Source organism: Scardinius erythrophthalmus (assembly GCF_964197995.2).
Source record: "Scardinius erythrophthalmus genome assembly, chromosome: 5".
NCBI classification, from domain to species: Eukaryota; Metazoa; Chordata; class Actinopteri; order Cypriniformes; family Leuciscidae; genus Scardinius; species Scardinius erythrophthalmus.
In genome coordinates, this window is record NC_138225.1 from 32004683 (window position 1) to 32025275 (window position 20593).

General features: G+C 36.9%; 1 protein-coding gene across 3 annotated transcripts in view; it reads right to left on the reverse strand.

Annotated features, from left to right (window-relative positions):
- Window positions 1-19572, reverse strand: part of edil3a (EGF-like repeats and discoidin I-like domains 3a) — a 183832-nt gene extending 164260 nt beyond the window's left edge. For 2 of the 3 annotated variants that reach the window (XM_081366963.1, XM_081366962.1), the window contains exon 1: window positions 19099-19313. In XM_081366963.1, coding sequence (XP_081223089.1) covers window positions 19099-19162 — 64 coding nt within the window. In that variant the 5' untranslated portion in view covers window positions 19163-19313. Of the gene's footprint in view, window positions 1-19098 lie in introns of all 3 variants that reach the window. The other variant, XM_081366964.1, reaches the window with a different exon arrangement.
- Between the last annotated feature and the right edge of the window lie 1021 nt (window positions 19573-20593).

The following is a 20593-nucleotide window of genomic DNA, read 5'->3' on the forward strand; positions in this document are numbered from 1 at the left end:
ATAATACGCGCGCGCTGCTATTCAGTGATGTCATGTTTCGTTTTGAATTTGAGGTGATAGAACGGATTAGTCGTGTGTTAACTTACCGAACCGTTACCCCACCACACACTCGGATAGTTTGCTGCTGTTTGTCGGACGGCTTAAATCCGAACCAAGTCCAAATAATGGATGTTGCAGCTTTCACTTACAGCCGTGTTTACTTAAGATGACGACGAATATGCGTTGCAGCCGGGTTTACCTCGCGGCCGCGGGTAGATTGCGTCATCATAGCTTGTGTAGTAGAGCCATCTCCCAACCCAACTTGGAGAATAGATTAACGGCGATATTTTTTTTATCGCTCGATAACGCCGATAACGGCCCACCACTAATATATATATATATATATATATATATATATATATATATATATATATATATATATATATATAGGTACTATGTGTTTGCGCATGTGATATTCATACACGCAACGCAATACGCACAATATCGACAGGAGGGTGACGGCGATGCCCAAATCGAGTTACCCCTCCCACTTCTGCTAGTTTTACTGAGATATCTCATCCCGTGCGAATTGGCCATTAATATTACAGACGTCCTGTGGCAAAATTATATTACTCCATCTACCCTTGTAAAGTTAATCCCGTCCGAATAGGGCTAAAGACTACAACGTGCATAAGCAGTGCTGTTATCATTTGTTTCTGCTCCTTTTTTGCCTGTGTTCTGATCAGGGGATTCTGTACTCTTTCAGAAGATGTGCAGTAGCTCCCCCTACCCTATAACAGTGAAAATAAAAGCCAAAAAAATCCGTCAATGGTGGGGAAGCGTTGTCTCATAAATAACGGAAAATTCCGTCAATGGCGGGGAAAGAGTTGATTGTGACTATGTTTTATTAATTTGTTCCCATGTTTTAGTTAAATTGTGGCCATGTTTGATTGATTGTTCTCTCGTTTTAGGTAAATTGTGGTTACGCTGTAATAATTTTAACTATATCGTGGCCACGATGGACCAAATTATTAAGTAAACAAGGGAACAAAAACAAATGAATATGTTGTGGGAATTAATACTTAATCCATGGTCACATTTTTGTATATAATTTGCGGGCATCAGGGAACCGCTATCAATATACGGGATACTGAAATCTCTTTTGAATGTGAGCTCGCTTTGGTGGTGGTACAAGATGTTTGTAAATTATGTTTGTCAGGATCGGTTGCGCATCTGTTAGTCATCTCTCCTTTCTCTCATCACGTGACATGAGAAATCTGGCTCTTGCTGCACTGTGCTAGTTACAGAGCAGACTGTTTCAGTTTATAATTGAAGCTTCCGTTGTCCAACTGAACTAAATGGTTTTTATTCCTATAAAAAAGCAAAACGACAGTGCTGTGGTGGGCAAGTAATGTAATCGATGTACAAAGCCTACTCTGGGGGGAAAATCACAAAGAATAAATTATACCTGCTGATAGCATGTGCCCATGCTTGTCTGCATTAGAAGCCTATATTCATTAAAAATGTTATATATCAAACTATATCAAAATCAGGTAACAATGCTAACATGGCCATAAATAAGAGCTGAATGCAATTTGCTGCTCATTGCACATGCCACTGTCTGCTAAAGTGTCTGTTTGGTGAATTTGCCAAATTCTCATGATCACAATCAAACTCCATCAACCAGAATAATCAGTTTCTTGATTAAACATGACACATACACCAATGATAAGAACCAATCCAGGCTGCCCCATGCAGTTTCACACACCTCTCAATTCCAGCAGATTTCACCAGACTGAAAATATGAGCTGTCTACTAATTATAATGAGAAATGTATCCTCATCATATCTGTCAAATGGACTCTGCAGTTGGGCTCTAAATCTGTATTTTTCGCATCATTCCTCACACAAAATGAATAATTTCTAGGGAAATACAGTGTATGGATGAATTATAGCTTATTTACTGTATTCTTGTCAGCACTGCAATACATACAAATAGCATAAAACATAAGATAGATATTTTTAAATGTTACCAATAAGAGTTAACAATTTTAAGACTGTATCGTTGTAATAATAGAAAATTCTTAAAGGAATAACGCTGAAAACAATGACTGCTTTAAATTAGCCAGAGTGTTACACTGCATTATGCAAGAATACTTTCTTCTTTTTTTTTTCTGCAGATGTTGCAAATGTTACTGAATAAAATGAACAAACGAGAGAATATTGTTCTAAGCACCTGCTTTATAAAACACTGCTATCCCATTAGAGACCTTGTTCAGCACACAAGCATTATTTCTCGGTTTTGTGTATTGAGGTTCTTTAGTTTAAATTTCACAAAGCTAGCATTTTCCAGCTCTTCCAGTCTGACCCGCTATACAAAACCATCACTGGAAAGAAGCTATCAGGCCCGCTTATTCATTTGAAACCTTCAACCCACTCACCCACCTACATAAACACATAAACTCATATCTGAAGAATGTCTGCTGTGGTTACCGATTAGCTAACGTCTGAATTGTACCGCCATGCATTGTCGGTTTTTCTTTCCCAGAATCATCAGTAACAATTTGGCCACTTCTATGCTTAACTGATCTAAACAATATACCATCATTACATATTTTAGAAATGTCAGAGCACTAAATTCCTTGCTGAAATTAGATCTTCTGCAGATGTATCGTGAAACCATTTTACAGCAGAAAAAAACAGAGAAAAAGAAAAACTCAGAAATATACTGTCTCTTAAGACAACCTGATAGTCAGTGTTCAAAATATCCAATTGACTCGTACAATCCACCAGACAATTTCTGATGATATTGAGATGAGAAATGGGGATCTTTAAGAACTTAATGATTCCAGTTCAAATTCCTCTTAATGATTCTGGTTCCTTGACTATTCCATTAATGATTCTTGGAAAAAAACAATGCCCACTGACAAGATAATTTCAATAATAACTTGCTATAAGTAACTCAACTGATTTAATCACAGTTATCTGAAAGCAGCATTTGTTTGTTTCACTAAAAATAACTGATTCATTAGAGTCATTAATGAATGACTAAAATCACTTAAACTAAATTTTTAAAATGAATTTAGGTGTACACAACATCCTTAATGTTTGAACAATTGCAACAGATATTATTTTTTGTATTTTAAAATTGGCCTGTCGAAAATCCTTATACGTCATTGACCCATATATATATATATATATATATATATATATATATATATATATATATATATATATATATATATATATATATATATATATACTGTATATATATATATATATATATGTATATATATATATATATATATATATATATATATATATATATATATGTATATATATATATATATATATGTATATATATATATATGTATATATATATATATATATATATATATATATATATACAACTGCAGGAAATATATCACACTGTGCAAGTGATTTTTGGATATTTTATTACAAAAATCTTACATATTGTAGCTTTAACAAAAAGCGTCTTAGCTAACAATACCAACACTGACTGCAAATTGCATTCTGAGCATTTTAGTTCGGTATTAAATCCACAGAAGGATTAATGTGTTAGAAATGTTAACATAACCAAACATTGTTCGAATACTGAATAAAAATCAGTTTTTGTTTTCAAACCATATTCCTTATACACACACACAAATGTTCACAAGAACAAAAGCACTCGCATAAAACCTACAATCTGATTAACAAAATGTACAGTAGAAAATATATTCTTGTTTATTCATGCAGTAGCCAATTGATAAAAAAGAAAACAACCCAGAGTTGTAAACTGGTTAGAAAGCTGAATGCTTATTTATTCATTTAATTAGGCAAATGAAAGAGGGAGGATATGGAAATGTAGTCGAGGTGAAATCGGCCAAAATATTCCAGTTGTGCTAAACCTCAGTGGTAATACAGAATAGAAAGCAAATGCAGATGGACCAAAATGCATCATAAACAATGAGTTTAATAACATCATATCACTTCTAACAACGCCAGTGCGTTCAGTTTTTAATCACCTGAATTCTTCATGGACATTCATAGCTGAAAGTTTCCAATTACCAAGAATTAATTAAGTACCGCAAAAGATTCATGATCGATTATACACTCAATTCAGCATTAAGTTCCTGAAATGCACTGTCCTAAATGCAGCCTTTGTAACTACAAATAATGCATTCCAGGGAAGGCAAGGGAATATTATTTTGTTTGCCACATCTTATATTAATTTCTCTGTTCTACAAAAGCCTCTCTGATTTCATATAGTTTAGGTAATTACTGTGATATCTTGAGTAATTTTTCATAATATATTGCCTAATAGCTTATGAAATGTCACGCTGGGTCAGCTACACTGTGTTATGTTATATTTAGACTTATTTAAATGTATTTGCATAAAAAAAAAAAAACAACAACATTGGTTTGTTTTAACACAAAGTTTAAGAGGACATAGTTTGTCTGCAGACAAAAACCTACAGTGTTAATTCATCATTTCAAACATCTGCATATGGTAATGCACAAACACACTGTCTATAATAAAATTGAGTAATCTGATCTTATAACCAAATGCTTCAGACTCTGGAAGGAAATAGGTGTTTTCTAAAAACCTGTTCGAACTTCAAAAAGAAACGCTCCCAACCCCTCCACGGCTCCACCCCCATCCCCATAAAGCCCTTGCAGCCTGTTTGAATTTCAAGCATTTCTCTAATTATCATGAGCTGGTGTGAGAGGCTGTAACCTTTCATCCAATTACAGACTATGTCAAACTCATCTGGGCAACAGTGGAGACAAAAGACTCCAAACAATCCCACTCCATCCGCTTCATGAGTCAGTTTTTAGGAGAGCATGTGGTTTCACAGAGTGTCACAGACTAGGCTCATGAGAATGGTTGAGCTGTAATGTCTAACAGCTGGACAACTCTTCACAAACTCTCAGCTCCGGTCTCTAGGGATTGTGATTGCGCCAATCTCGATGGCTACCCGAATTGAACTTTCTTGAATTTCTCAAACATTTGCTTGATGGTTTAAAAGCATCACATGGCAAGTGACAACATAACTTATGATCCTCAAGACCAAACCACTGGGACATGATTTAACTCTTAAACACGTACCTCAGGTATTTAGTGACCCGGGACGTCATTCACTTCCCTCCTCCTCATTCATTTTTTTAAAGTTAGACATCAACCTTCTTACTGTTCATCAATAAATTAACTTCTAAACAATGTTATATATTATTTATATTTTAAATATAAATAATATTTTTGAAAAATGATATAGGGTTGCTAACGACACGAGGTGTGTAACAGTGTAAATATATTTTTTTCTGCACAACAATAATTAAATCTTTGATGACCTTTATTCCACAATGAGGCAATGTCTGATACACAATGATGAAGTGACATTTCCACTCATAATTACCGCAGGCAGAAAACAAAAGAATAGGAAGTATCATCAGCAAAATTTGAAATGGTTCAGCAATTTACTGCAGAGCAAGTACTGAACGCAAATAAATATTAGTGTCACTGTCCATTGACGGTGGATCTAGTGAAGAATTTTTTTTTTTTTTTTTTTTTAGATGTTAAAAATTATAGTTTTGAGAATAATGTTTGAGATTGCGAATATGAGCCAGATCCTGAATGTACTGGGAAATGAGCTTCTGTTACTCTAATATCAGGAGAGTTTTATATTATCGCGACAGGTAGAGATCCATCCGTGTTAGATATAGTTCCGGCTTACTAAAGACCCAAATATGTAATAATGATTGGTGAAATTTTCTTCTACTATGGACACTTTTAGTTCTGTGGACTTAAAAAATGAAACCTTAAAATATGTTTAACACTCGCCGGATTATTTAATTGGCTAACAATGTCAAACAGTGTATAAACGATTTATTTTTCTTTTATTTTTTATTTTTTAAGAAATGAAATTACTACTATACAGTCACCACATCTCAAAATATCTAAAAAAAAAAAAAAAAGTCTGACTCATTCTGGCCCATTTCATTGCTAACCGCAGATATATACTACATACACAAATTTAAATATTATTTTCACATTTGTTTTACATAATTTGACAATCAAGTAAGCTTGTTGTCTCTTTAGTAAACAGTACACTAATTATTTTTTTTTTATATTTTTTAATCATGATGGTGGAAAACTGCTGGATTTGTTGTAAAGGATAGATAAATCTAAAGTGAAACATGCAACTTCAATCAGATTTAAGACTATCAATAAACAGTAGCATGAGCATAGGTTTAATATGAGTAGGTGTGCGAGAGAGTCATGATGTCACACAAAGTGCTGTAGAAGTTTCTGAAAAAGCTTCTCTGGCTTGTGAAGAAGCCCTTATTAATGTGATGACATTTCTGGGTTAGCTTTCAAAGCTTTTTGAGTATGGCACACACAGCACCTCATTATGAGAAAACACATCCTCTTGCTTAACACACGGTAGACACACAAATACACTAGCACGATAATGAACAACACACGCACAATAAAAGCAAAAAATACAGGCACACACACACACACACACACACACACACACACACACACACACACACACACACACACACACACACACACTTCTTCTCTGAGCCTTCACAGACAGACACACACATACATTCAAAGGTTTAGTTTGATGTTCACACATCAAATTAAATCAGAACTAGCCAAGTGAAAGCCGTTGTCTTGAACTGAGCATGAGATGATGGCTCTGAGAACAGAACCAAGGGAAGAAAGACAAATACTTAGATATTGACTGTGGTTAATGTACTTAATGTGCCTAAGAATGGCATGCTGTGATCACCGGGTGTCTAGGAGCAGGGAATACGGCAGTAAAAGCCATACCGCATTGTGCTAACTACTGAAGATGTAAGCCTCGAGATCAGACAGACAGCGAGTGGTGTTAAACGAAACGGCTGCGCATGGGGAAAAGAGTCAGCTGGAGGTTTGCTTCAGAGTATCAAATTAAACCTTCATTTTCTGATAATCAATAAACAAGCCAGGGCATTAACCTTGGCCTGAGAGTAAATGGGGTGCATTCATTCAATGCAGTTCGTTCAGAACACAATAAATTACACTGATACCTGCATCTGAATCTTATCACACCTCACGTCAGTAAAGGGGCTGACTAATGTAATTCATATCTCCGCAGAGGCGAAATAGATGGTGAATACCTAAAAGTACTTGTGGAATATGCTGCACTATAGAGATCACAACTGCCAAGCACAGCATATCTGAACAAAAGTGTATGTTGCAGTCAGTGCAGAACTTGGACAGATATTATACTCTGTCTAGACTATTTTAAGGAGCTTGAGTGATGGAGCTAATCTAATTAAAATATATGAAAGAACCCAAGAGAACCACAACCGGAGGTCAGCCAATAATTCCCAAACAATCCACCCACTCCCAGTATTGCACAAAGACTAGCCAAGTGTCTATGTTTACTTCCAAATTACTTACTAATGAGGCACCTGCATGGCTATGAAATGCTTGAATATTTTCTGATGTTTAAGGCCTTCTTAATTCCTCCCCCAGATATACACACAGCACATTACGTAGATGGTGTTTATATTGAAGAATTTGACATACTTATAAGGTTGCAGTCAGCTATTATGTCTTCTACATCCACTTCAGTACACAATTTTACTGATTGAAAACTGTACTGTATGATATCTTCCTTTCTTAATTCATAATCTTTTGTGTGGGGATTGGTCAAATTTTAATTTGTAAGGACAGGGGTGTTTTCTACTTTTCTCAAAACTTTCAAACAAGGCTTTTTCAAGTCAACCAACACACACTCTCATTGGCATTTGTAACTATTAAACCTTTAGGCAAATTTGTGGCAAATTCACATTAATCTCCTTCCTACAGTACGTTTTCCTATGATCTCCTTACGCTCACTGAAGATTAGGTTTAGGGCTGGACCTTCTGCTTAGTTATTTTCTAAAAATGTTATTTTTTCATATTCTCCAAACCATAAAATTGTTATATTTTTTCATGTCGGGTTGAGTCAACATTAAAAGTCTTATCAGACTTTGCTTTTTTTATTTATTATTATACTTTACTGCCATTATGCAACATCAATTAGCCTACAATTAGTTAATTAAATTGTAATTTAAAAGGCATTCTCAATTCAGTTCTGAATGTCACACAACCCTGATTTCCTGTAGGTACAGTGCACCTTCAAAATCAACATAAATTTTAAATAAATAATTCAAATATAGACTTGAGTTACTAGATAGCTGATGTCAGATCTGAAAGTAATAAGCTTTTTGCAAAGCACTTTGCTTTAATCAACTTCAGTCTTTAAACCAAAGTCTTAAAAGAGCTATGGACCTTGGGGAGAAAAAGGAGAACTTGCTACACAGGTAATTTTAGCACATCTTTAAATAAACTGTTTAAATATGCAGCAATTCAGATCCAATCCACCCTCTAGCCCATCACTCTTTAGCCACATTGGTATAAGTAGTACCAGTGGTGCTTGTTAACAAATGCCACACGAGGTAGCCATGTTCTATAAGAGGATGATTTGTTTCCCACAGAGAAGAAGAGGGTTATGTGCTCTAGAGTGACATAATCTTCATTCATTTTGACTTCCTGCCATCTATTATTCTAATTCATCACTCATTATGAATGTCCTTTCACTCACAGGCGGTGATAAACCACTACACCCACTATAGGCCATAAAGACCAATAAAATATGACAAAAGGAACAGAAAATAAATTTTGCCTGATTTGTAATAAATGATGTGCTGGTGAAAAACACAACTGAATAAAAAATAAACTGTATGCATACGTGCATACATACATACATAAAGTTATGGACACTTTCACGTGGTAATTTTACACAATTTCCAGCTAAAGCTTCTAAATCCTAACATCCCCATATCAACAAAAATGTATTATTTAATGAATCAGTATAACTCATTCTACAATGATAGATGCATAAGCATTATACAAAGAGTTGAGCAATGTAGTACTCCCTAAAACAAACAAAAAATGTATTGTTCATCTCATGAAGCACCACTATTTATTTAATAGCAATCATGGATTGTTACAAAAAGCTCACATCTACTGTTATGCCTTTACCATTCAGTTAGAGGGAAAATCAATCTGCAGCATCTTACTTTTTCTTTTTTCTCGTAGTCCACAGTGATGAACAGTGATCAACAGTGATCAAACTTTTCACATAGTTCACATAGTTCACAAGACACAGTGACAAAGGATATCCTTCTACAATATATCTCCTCCCAAATAAGACAGCCAAGCCCATTGACCCACAGGCAGTAAAGGCCGGGACACACCATTTTTGTGTGTCGTTCGGCTTAGTTTTTTCAGAGTGTTCCACACCGTTGGTTCTAGTCGGATGCCATTAGGTTTTTTGGGCCTGATTTATCATGTTAAATCTGCTTCGGTGAGAGAGAGAACTCTGATTGGCTGTTCAGTTTAGCGAACAATCCAGTGCCCGAGAATAAAAGCGAAAGTGATGAAAGCAAGTAAAGAAGTCAGGACGGTACAGACAAAAGGCTGTTATAATATTACGTCATCTTACCTGATCATTCGAATGCACTAAATAGTTTCATAATAACATGAGCCAACTAGAAATAATGAAAAAAGTGATCAGCATGATTGATATTCTAAATGGTAAGCGCTGCTTTGTTTTTGGTTTGTATTTCCAACGCTATCTCACGACCAATTCGTACGAATTCATACGAGTGATAAAAGGTGGCTAATTCATACAAATTCATATGACCTCACTTGTACGAATTTGTACGATTTGTCTAAACCCACCTGATTGGTAGGTTTAGGGGCGGGGTCAGGGGTATGAATTCATACGAATTGGGCAATTTGTAAAATATGTACGATTTAGCAAAACTAGGACTTAGTGACTTAGTGAGTGAGGTTGTATGAATTCGTACGAATTAGCCACGTATGAATTGCCGTGAGATCAGGCAGGCATTTCTGCAGTCCTAGTTTCGGTTTCCCTTTTTGAATGATGAAAATAGACTTTTGATACCTGCCAAGCAAGCAATAGCTGTCATTTCACCGTCTAACTATAGACCCGATATAGTCCGGCTATGAGTAACCCACTCCCCACAAATAACCTTGAATTTGGCTACATGTCGTTTTTACCCAAAAAAAACGTACAATATGTATGATATACATAATGTAAGCAATGTCATCAGTGATGACAAGGTGTTTGTTTTCATTTCTTTGACATGTTCTATGTGTAGAAAGTGCATCTATTATTGGGCTATTAAATTTTCCCTGTTGCCTTGTTTTAGCCTAGACGTCAGGGCTGTGTTTGGATGGCTATTAGACATCTTTTAAATGCAAAATTGCTTGCTGGGTGCTGATTTAAAGAGATATTACACACAGGCGCAAAATGCACATGCTAGTTGACAGTCGCCTTTAGTCCTTTTGGTGTGTTCAAGCGCAGCTTTTAGGGCGAGACGCAGCCGACGAGAGGCAACAACACAGTAAGCTTTCATCGTCACTAGTTCTTTGACATCAGCTTGGTGTGTCCCAGGCTTAAGATTAGATCATCTTGCATAGGAAACTCTAAATCTCACAATGGAATTTAATGATACCCCTCATAGGCACACCATAGCATGCATCCCCAACAAACAACAAATTTCTCAAATTCTTCAAGGAGGTTTATCACTCTTAAAGAAAGCTATCCGTTAACATTCCCTTTCATCAGAATACCAACTGCTAGTGCAGAAGCATATTATTTGATTTTTTTCTTTTTCCTTCTCATTTTTGCACCATTTTTATACCATTATATATATATATATATATTTTTTTTTTTTTGTCTAAATATAAGACTACTATGAGTAGAGAAAAGGGGCTAAATGGACCATGCTAACCAGCTAAATCTTCTTGACCCCTTAATATTCTTCACACAGTTTAGCATGATCTTACTCCTGTGATGAAGGTGCCCTACCATGACATAATGCAGGTCAAGTCTTGCTTATCAACAAACACCAATGGTGCCATTAGTCTGTCAAAACAAGTGAAGAATGAATCCCTCTTTTATTATTAGCTGTATTGCATGGGCACAGTCCAGACAGTGATGACCACAATTACACCCCAGTGTACAGGAAAAGAAGGGCAATGATTAAAGTTCAATGACACCTCATCAGAATGGAAGGTCATTATGGAAAGATTGAGTTCTGTTTCACCAGGGCAGCCATGTTGCTCCATTCATGATTAATTGTGATCTGTGAGCCTATCAGAACCAATGATCTAGAAAGAAATGGCCTCTGTACACTCATTAAAGAGAGAGTGAACGTAATGGAAGAAAAAAACTAATGACAAAACTATCTACTTCTAGCAACCTGCAAAATGAGCCTTGTGAGCCTATCAGATGGTAAACTTGTGTAACACGGCTGTATGTTGTTCTCAAGGGAAGAAAGTCATTTGCTTAACTAAGAAAACAATTCAACTGGTTCTCAATCATAAAAAATCACACGTCAACACTCAAAATTACAATCAGCTCTGCATTTCACTCTGCAAGTTTGCTCTGGGAAAATGCTGTGGCCACATTTACATTTTTAACAAGGAATCTGATTGAGCTTTGCATCTGAACTGGGCCTATTATAATGAGTAAATCTTTGTTGTTGTTTTTTTTTTTTTTTTCACACAGCTGATGGTCCTCTTGTTAGATGGAGAGCCCACAGTAGATTGTTTCTCTAAGGTGTTTGCTTTGAATTTTTCCACAATGTAATCGCAAATGTCACACAATAAATAACGCATGCAGGACTCACGCAGGGAAGCCTTTCTAATGAAGTGGCCAGCTGACGCTGACAGCACAGTTCATGTGTGCGGGATAAAGACCTGAACTACTAGAGCTTAAGGGCCCACATGCTCAACCAATCAGAACAAATTTGTCTCACACTCTCAACATGGGTCCTCTGTCAAACACATTCCTGTCCTCAAGCTGGCAAACAATTACAGTGTCATAGATAGTGTGCCCAATACGAAGCGGGAAATATAATGCAATACATTTTGATAAATAAAGCTTTTGATGTCTAAACTGTTAGTGCACATACTCACTCACAAAATACATACAAGTATGTATATGCACAAGAAGAGGATGGCTAGACAGTTTACTGTATGTAAAAACATAGTGTTGAGCAACTCATAAACATCATCTATACTCTACAATGAGGTATGAAAGCCCATTTCCACTTTAAAGAGAAGTTGAGCTAAATGTGATGCAATCTCAAAATTATGACTTTCTCACAGTGGCCCTCATTTATCAATCTTGCGTAGAAACGGGCGTATATATTGGCGCAAGATTATGCTTACACTCTTCTCATCGCCTGATTTATGAAGCTGTGCGTACCTTTGAAATTCTGGTGTACGCAATACCTGCCCTTGATAAATGCCGCGGCTGAAATCGATCGTCATTAGAATAACACGCCCCTATATATTCAAGTCTCCGCTCCCCCCACGCCCTCATTTTACGCCATGGACACACGGAAGACGGCAAAGAAGAGAAACTTCTTTGAGAAAGAGAAAGCGAAACCAGGGAAGTGGAAAGAAACAAAATTGATTTCTAGATTTTTATTATTAATGACGCTTATTGTTATTTAGAAGAAGAATGTCGTTATTATTATTATTTGTATTATTATTATTATTATTTAAAATAAGAAGAATGGCATTTTTATTATTTTGTCAGTCTGAATTATTTTTTTGGTCATTGAAAGCCTTTCATTACTAAACCCAGTCCGTGCACACCTGCCGGGCCTAACCCTGGCCTAACCATCGTTTCAAAGAATACAACGGCGAGCGCGTCGAGTATAAATGCCTCGTCCGTTTGGGGAGGTGCGCTCGCAGTCTGCGGAGACTCGCGCTGCGGAGCCAGGCGAAAGTATAAACAAGGCTTGAAACGTCAGGTAAAGCGCACAGGCTCGCAACTTAAGGAATACATAGCCTATGCCTACAATTCAAATGCTTTGGTAAATTCACACAAATTAAACATTGAAGTCCATGTTGCACAAAAATAAACACTGAAGTTTATAATTTTTTTTTTTTTCTGAGCTGGCGTAGGATTTGAGCGTGCCGTACGCCAACGTTCATATTGATAAATCTCAAAGTCACCGTGGTTTTGGGTGTACGCCAGGTGTACGCTGGAAATTTGGTGTACGCTCTTTTGATAAATGAGGGCCAATGTGATTTTCTCACAAACCAGACTCATTATTTCTTATAATTGTGACTTTATATCTCACAACTGCTACTTTATTTCACGCAATTGCAATTATTTTCTGTAATTGTTACCTTTTATCTTACAAATGCAAGATTTTTTTTTTTTTCATAATTCTTACCTTGTGATTATTTTCTGTAATTGTGACTTTATTTCTTGAAACAGCAATTTTAGTTCTCGTAATTGCAAATTTTGATATCTCACAACTGCAACTTTATTTCAGGAGTTGTCAAAAGTACCGACTTCGGTACAAAGTCATAACTGAAATTTAAAAAAATGTGATGATACTAGAATTTCCCTTAAGCATTAAAGCGCCATTGAATGGATTCTTAAACACCTCTGATTGGCCATTGTGTTGAGGCGCTCAACACATGTCTGTGATTGGCTACAATGATCAACGCTTCAAAAACATGTGGTCTTTGACGCTCTTCATCGAGCGCTTACACAGATACACACTGGAGTGTTTGAAAGCGGCATCTATCAGCGGCACTCGCGTAGCTACGGGTGGGCCTGGGTGGGCCTGGGCCCACCCACCTGTCAGTCAGGCCCATCTAGTCACTCAGTGGCCTCACAAGGTAGCCTAGGAAATTATGTTGCGATTATAACAATTTTGACCTATAAAAATAAATCTTAATGTTTCTTGATTCTTGTTTGGTTGTCATGGTGATGACGAAATGCCCGCGTAGCGCGCAGACTCGGATGATTGCGAACAGCCCATCCCCCCTTCACAACGACGAGCACATTTCACAGAGGGACACTGAAGTTTAGCTAAGGAACGTTATGTTAAACTAAAATGAAACAGAGCAACAAGTTTGTGTCAAAAAGACCACGGCCACCAGCCACCACAGGAGGAAGATAATGCAGATGTTCAGGAGAATTGACTGAATCGTTGGACTATAACGAAATCATTGCAGTGTTCAACTCTTAAGGGGGTCGCACACTGGACGCGCAGCGCCGCGTCTAGGACAACTCTCACCTGAAAATCCGATAATGTCAGCAAATTTAATTCAAGCAGCTGATTTCTGTACATGAATATAAAACTAAACGTATATTGCAGCCCAGGGTGAAGTCAGATTCATTAACTACGATTTGAGACAAATAAATGTAAATTTAATATAAAACTATGTAAATAGCGCTCTGTGACGCGGCAAGATTTTGAACAAGGTCCTGAGCCGTTGCTGGGCGCAGCGGACAGACACCGCCGGTGTGTGTACACTCAGAGAATAATGTGTTCGAATTTAAAACTGTGTGCGACCCCCAGCCCCGTCGTCTCCTGTTATAAGCTAGTCATCAAAAGTAAGCCAATCTACGTTTATGTAGTTGCCTAGTCAATGTTGTTTATATAACGTGGTTTATGTGGCCGCTGAGCCAGACTATGACCAAGCATTGTTTTTGGTTTTTACACACTGTCCACTACTGTCCTGCTGCTGATTTGATGATGTTGTTTCGCATCTGTCAGATGCGCGTGTGTGTGGTGTGGCCTGGCCGCGCGCAGTGGAAATGCTGTTCTTATCGTTCTGTTCTTTATTAACACTGCTTATGATGACTTACATGCTTGTGCTCTGATTAAACTGTGGTGTATTCAAGCAGGTGTAGTTGTGTTGGCCTATTTTGATAACAGATGCATTTTAGGCTGTGCCCACCTGATTTTCTCTGGGCCCACCCACATTGTGATTCCTGGCTACGCTACTGATCAGCGGATCCGTCTATCAGCGGATATATTAGGGGTCTGCTCATAGGACCTGCTTTTAAACGCTCACGTGTGTATCTATGTAAGCGCTCAATAAAGAGCGTCAAAGATGTCATTGTTAATCATTGTTGCCAATCACAGACATATTATATGTTGAGCGCATCAACCCAATGACCAATCAAAGGTGTTTAAGAATCCGTTCAACACCGCTCAAATACTGGTATCATCACATTTTTCGAAATTTCAGTCATTTCATAATGTATTTCTAATAATTATAACTTTACATAAAAGTAAAAACAACAAAGAATAAGCATACTGCAACAGTCCCTGTCATCACCAAGTGTTATTTCACGGTCTGTCTGAGACAGTCGGTAGCTTAACAAACCAAATGCCTTTTTATCAACCACACATCATTTTGATATATTACAAAATGGCATGAGACGATGCACAGCAAATCTTTCCAGGCAAGAGATGTTTAAGGAGCATTGATTCGCTCAAGCCAGCAGCTGTGGCCTCTGACATTGAGAATAGGGTGTTTGCTTGTAATTGCCCCCCGACAGTTATGCATCAATGAAAGCAGCCACTGAAATCTCCCACACAGTCTCGCACACAGTGGGAAAAATATGAGACATACTGCAAGATATTTAATCTGTCTTACACTTCCATAGAAGTTGGACTTCTATAGCAAATGTTCCACCACTGGACATTAACCTACATTAAACTGTGATAGCAAATATTTTAACACATTTTCCTGTTAAATTAAAGCTGCAGTCCGTAACTTTTGGCACTCTAGTGGTTACTAAACAGAGCAGCATGTGTCTTACGGAAGTACATTGTAGCCGAAGCTACTTCTCTCTATTTATGTCTATGAGGCACACAGGTACTGGGCTACTCCGCAGTGGTACGACCCATACCAATCTAAAATAGTCTGAATACAAACACGTATTATAGGTGTACTGTAGTGATTCAGGATAAGACAAAAACATGGTTTAGAAAATGGATTCATGATGTTCCCGCTTATTATATACATTTTGTACATTTTTGAACACACAAAAAGTTACAGACTGCAGCTTTAAATGGATAGTCCACTATTTAATTTTTTTACATGACAATTGGGAATTGTATTGAGTTTCTGTTCAATTAAAGTCAATGTTAAGTTAAAGGAAAAGTCCACCCAACAATTCTGTCATAAATTACTCACCCTCTATGTCTTTCCAAATCTGTTTGCATTTCTTCTTTTTTTATTCTTTTTTTTTTCTTTTTCTTGGTGGAACCGAAAAGATGACATTTTGAAGAACCTTTTTTTTCACGGTTCCCATTGACTTCCATTATATTTGTTGTCAATGGAAACCGAAACTGTTTGGTTAACAATTGGTTAACATTCTTCCAAATATGTTATTTTGTGTTCCACCAAAGAAGGGTTTGGAATGACATAAGGGTGACTAAATGATGACAGAATTTTTGGGTGGACTATGCCTTTACCTTAATATACAGTATATTACCTTTGACTATTAGAAAATAAACTCTGTGAAGTTTCTAATTCGTGTGTATGAAACAAAGGAAAACGTGATTGAAAGTGTGGCATGCCACCAAATCACACCTTGAAGCATGTCAAATGTGTGACGTCTGAATGTGCTGTGATTAATTGAAGAACTGTCGCTGATGATTTCACTCTCTCACCAAGCCAAGGAACAAGTGCACCCTGAGGTATTGTAGCTTACAATCCATTATTCAAGGAGAAGGCTTTAGCTCCAAGCTGCAGAAGCACAGTTGACTCCAGGAGGCTCTGAGGCCACGCTCAGTTACAATTATAGTTCCTAGCACAGCTAAACTAGAAGAGGTGAGCATACTTAAAACAGACCTGTGAAGACGAGAAGACTGGGACACAACAAACACAGGTATAAGCAATCAACTTATTAGCTCACCATACTATTTAGTTCTCAAATATTTGGACTGATATGTCCATACTAAAGCAGCATCCAAACTTAGAAAGCGATAAAATCTGCTATTGAGGAACATATAAATGAAGAATTATTCACAATTCATCACCTCTGTGAGAACGCTTCATCATATACTTCAGTGATCTAGCAGCCTCAAGGAGACACTTTCAGAAAACAGGTTCATCCCCTCAGGGTGAAAAAAAAATCGCACATGAGAACCGTTTCTCCTAGACTGCAAAGAGATTCAGTAGAGAGCATGTTTGAGAATTTTGCTTCTCAGGTTTTTCTCAAGAGGAAAAAGATCCCAGTAATTTCCCATGTGTCTCCTCTAGAGTTTCAGAGATCTCGGTCTCTTAAACTTTGCTCAGATTTGCCAAGAAACCAAGAAAATTTGCCAAGAGTTTCAGTATGAACTTAGACATTTCGTCTTCAATTCTTCCAAATTATTCGAGATATCTTATCCACATTGTTTTTTTAGTTTTTTTTTTTAGTTATACTGTATATTCATACTGTCAACAATTAATTATTTGTATTCCTCCTATGGAATTAAAGAAACATATAATGACACAAAAGTGGGACTTCCACTGTGTCCCTCAAGCTATGAAAAAACAACTAAGCATTAAGATGTCCTTTCTTCTCTTTGAATGCACTGAATTTATTTGTGCCAGATGGATGATGAGTCTTTTGTTTTTACTGCTAGAGTCATAATGCTGATCTAAATGCCAAAATCACAATTGAAGCATCTAAAATTAGTGTGTACAATTTAATAAGCACAAATGTCACATACCTAAATCTAATTACATGCCAAAACACAATTTTTTTTTTTATGATTATAATCAGAGGGATCATGACATCATTGAACATTATCTTCAAGATGTTTTACGGCAGTTCTGGCAGCTCTGAATAATGTTGAAATCCTGGTAATGCGAATATCACAATGAAGGAAGCAGGAATGAAACCTGTCCACTCTCACAATGACAGCACATTTGAATCTGAATGGATATGCATCACTTTCATGCAAAACATTCGCTGTGACTGGAGATCAATAAAAACAAGGAGAAACATCCACTGAGCTCCGGTAAATGGATCTCTAGTCCTTCCAGCATGACAACTGATCAGTCTCCTTCTGTTTCTCAAAATTCTGATTAAATGTGGCAAGCTGTTTTAACACTGACTCATTAAAACTATGTATTTTTATTTTATTTTACTAGGATTTATATTTTAATTACTTGCAAGTTCCATTAATGACTAGTATCCCTTGTGTGCAGTATTTCTACAGTAACTATTCATCAAATAATCATACTGTTTTCTTACAGGGACTAGCATAATTTACTCACTAGTGTCTATTCAATTGCTTGTCATCTCAATAATGATATTCCATCAATAACTATTCCATGGTTAACTGGTTAATTGCAAATATTCGTCATTGATTCAGTGATGATCTGTGATTCAGACATCAGCTATTTACTGCCAGAAAAAATCTAACTGTTGCTGGTCCCTGTTCCAGTTTTACATAGTTATGCAGTTGGCACTTTGTATTCGCTTTTTTCAAGCCATACCAGTATGTACATACCAGAGTCTCGTTAACAAAAACAAAGCTGGAAGAGACACTATAATTTGGGATAATGACTAGCAGCAAAGAATAAGAATAGTAATCAAATAATGATGTTTTTATTTGTGCTCTATAAATAAATTGATTGACTGATTTATTGATTGATGTTAGTACTAGTGTGTAGACTAATACATAAGCATAGTAATAGTATCACTGTTAATGGGCTATAAGGAATAATTGGTGAAATTGAAAAAGATAGCTCTAGTCTTTACTGGATTACCTGGATAATTATTAAAATAAATCATAACAACTGGTACCATCATAACAGAAAGTCGTTAGTTTTTAAGGATTAAATGTTAAAAAAGCTTGCCATAGATGTAAAAACCGTGGGAGTAATATCATGAAAGCCGTAGCAGCCTGTCAATGGGATACCTTGTAAAAATAATGTCTCTCTTACCTTCATTTGACCAATAAAAACAGAATGAGGTACAATGAATGGCATCTCAAATATCCGCATATGACTTGTGATCATATAGTTAATGCAAACTAATCATGCATTCTGTTGTTAATTCCAGGGCATGTTTGAGATGCACAGTAAACATTTTGTTTTAAACGAGTTACGTGCCGAATTCTTATTTTGTTTTGTCTCCCTAGAATTGAAAGTTAAACAACATTACTCACAAAAAAAAAAAAAATCTTGTGGATCCTGTGCTTTGCCACTCACCTTTGACGAGATGCGGGACAGCGAGGTGCACGCAGAGGGCGATGGAGACGAGCAACGGTCCCATCCTCACCGAACAGTGCCTACGAGTTCCAAGGTTACAAATGTCCAACGTTACCTACGGTTAAAACTTCTTTCTTCCACTGAGTTACACGCACAGGTTTTCTACTAAGTATCTCCCTGGACAGGTGTCAGATAAGTCCGTGTGTTTTGTTTTGTTTTGTTTTTTTTCTCCAAGGAAGGGTCAGCGGAGATGAAATAAGTGATCCTCTCAGGAGTTCCTCTTGCCCTTATGCTGCAGTGGCACGCGGCGAGATAACGGAGAGACTCCGCGCGGGTCCCGATCAAACGGTGATTGCGCGCGGCAGACGGTCAGTGTAGCGCTCGAGCAGCGGCGCTGTCTTACTGATAAAGACGAGCCTCGCTCCTCCCCAGCAGCCCTGGAGCCTCCAATACACAGAACGAACGGCAAACCCCAAATGGGTGGGACACTGTCAGTGTATTTCACTTCGCACGGGGAAAGGCAGACCTCTTTTTGCTCTGATGTAGAACAGGTACAGCGGCTTAACTGTTCTGACCTCCCTTCCGAGATTTATCCCACACAGTCTCTTTTCTCTATGTCTGTAGGCTAGGTGAGATAGTGGGATTGCCCTGTAGAGGGGAGACCAGGGATTGCTGTAACATTTTTTGCTTTGATTATATATATATATATATATATATATATATATATATATATATATATATATATATATATATATATATATATATATATATATATATATATATATATATATATTGCGCTATTTATATCAAACTTTTATATGATCGTTCTATATTTATTTGTAAAGTATAGAGTGCACCGGCGTTATCTGCGTGAGTTGTTACAAAGCATTATGCCATATATCACACTACAACCCAAACATTTAATAAAAAATGAAAAATAAAAACAACTCAAAGAACTGGAATAACTTGCATGATAAAAAAACAAACAAAAAACAAACAAAAAAAAATCTTGCCGACTTCGTCAATGGTTACAGAGAAAACTGGGTATCATAAACTAACGCTATAGCCGACGTTCAAACAGACTGCAGGCAAATGTGGCCAATCCAATATGTTTGCTCACATGTGACCCAGATCTTTTTTTCTCATGACAGTGTGAACAGCACAAACCACATGGAATCTGATCTCTTCAATTCCGATTAGTCTGATTCCATATAGGAGTTTGTCCGATTTCTCAATTGGAATGCACTGCAGTATTAGTTTCATCACACATTTACACTGGCAAATTGTGGGGCGGCGGGCGCTGTTCAGCTGGGGAGGCTCTACCCTTAGTATGCCTGCCGAAGCCATGCGCTAAATTTTAATATAATCCTCCTCACTTTAGGACTTAAAATAGTCAAAAAAAATTTAGAGAAAAAAATTGTTACTTGATGCTTAAGAATTTTTAAATGTATTATTGATTCAGTTTATATAAGGGTCTGTGTTTCTCATGAAGCCA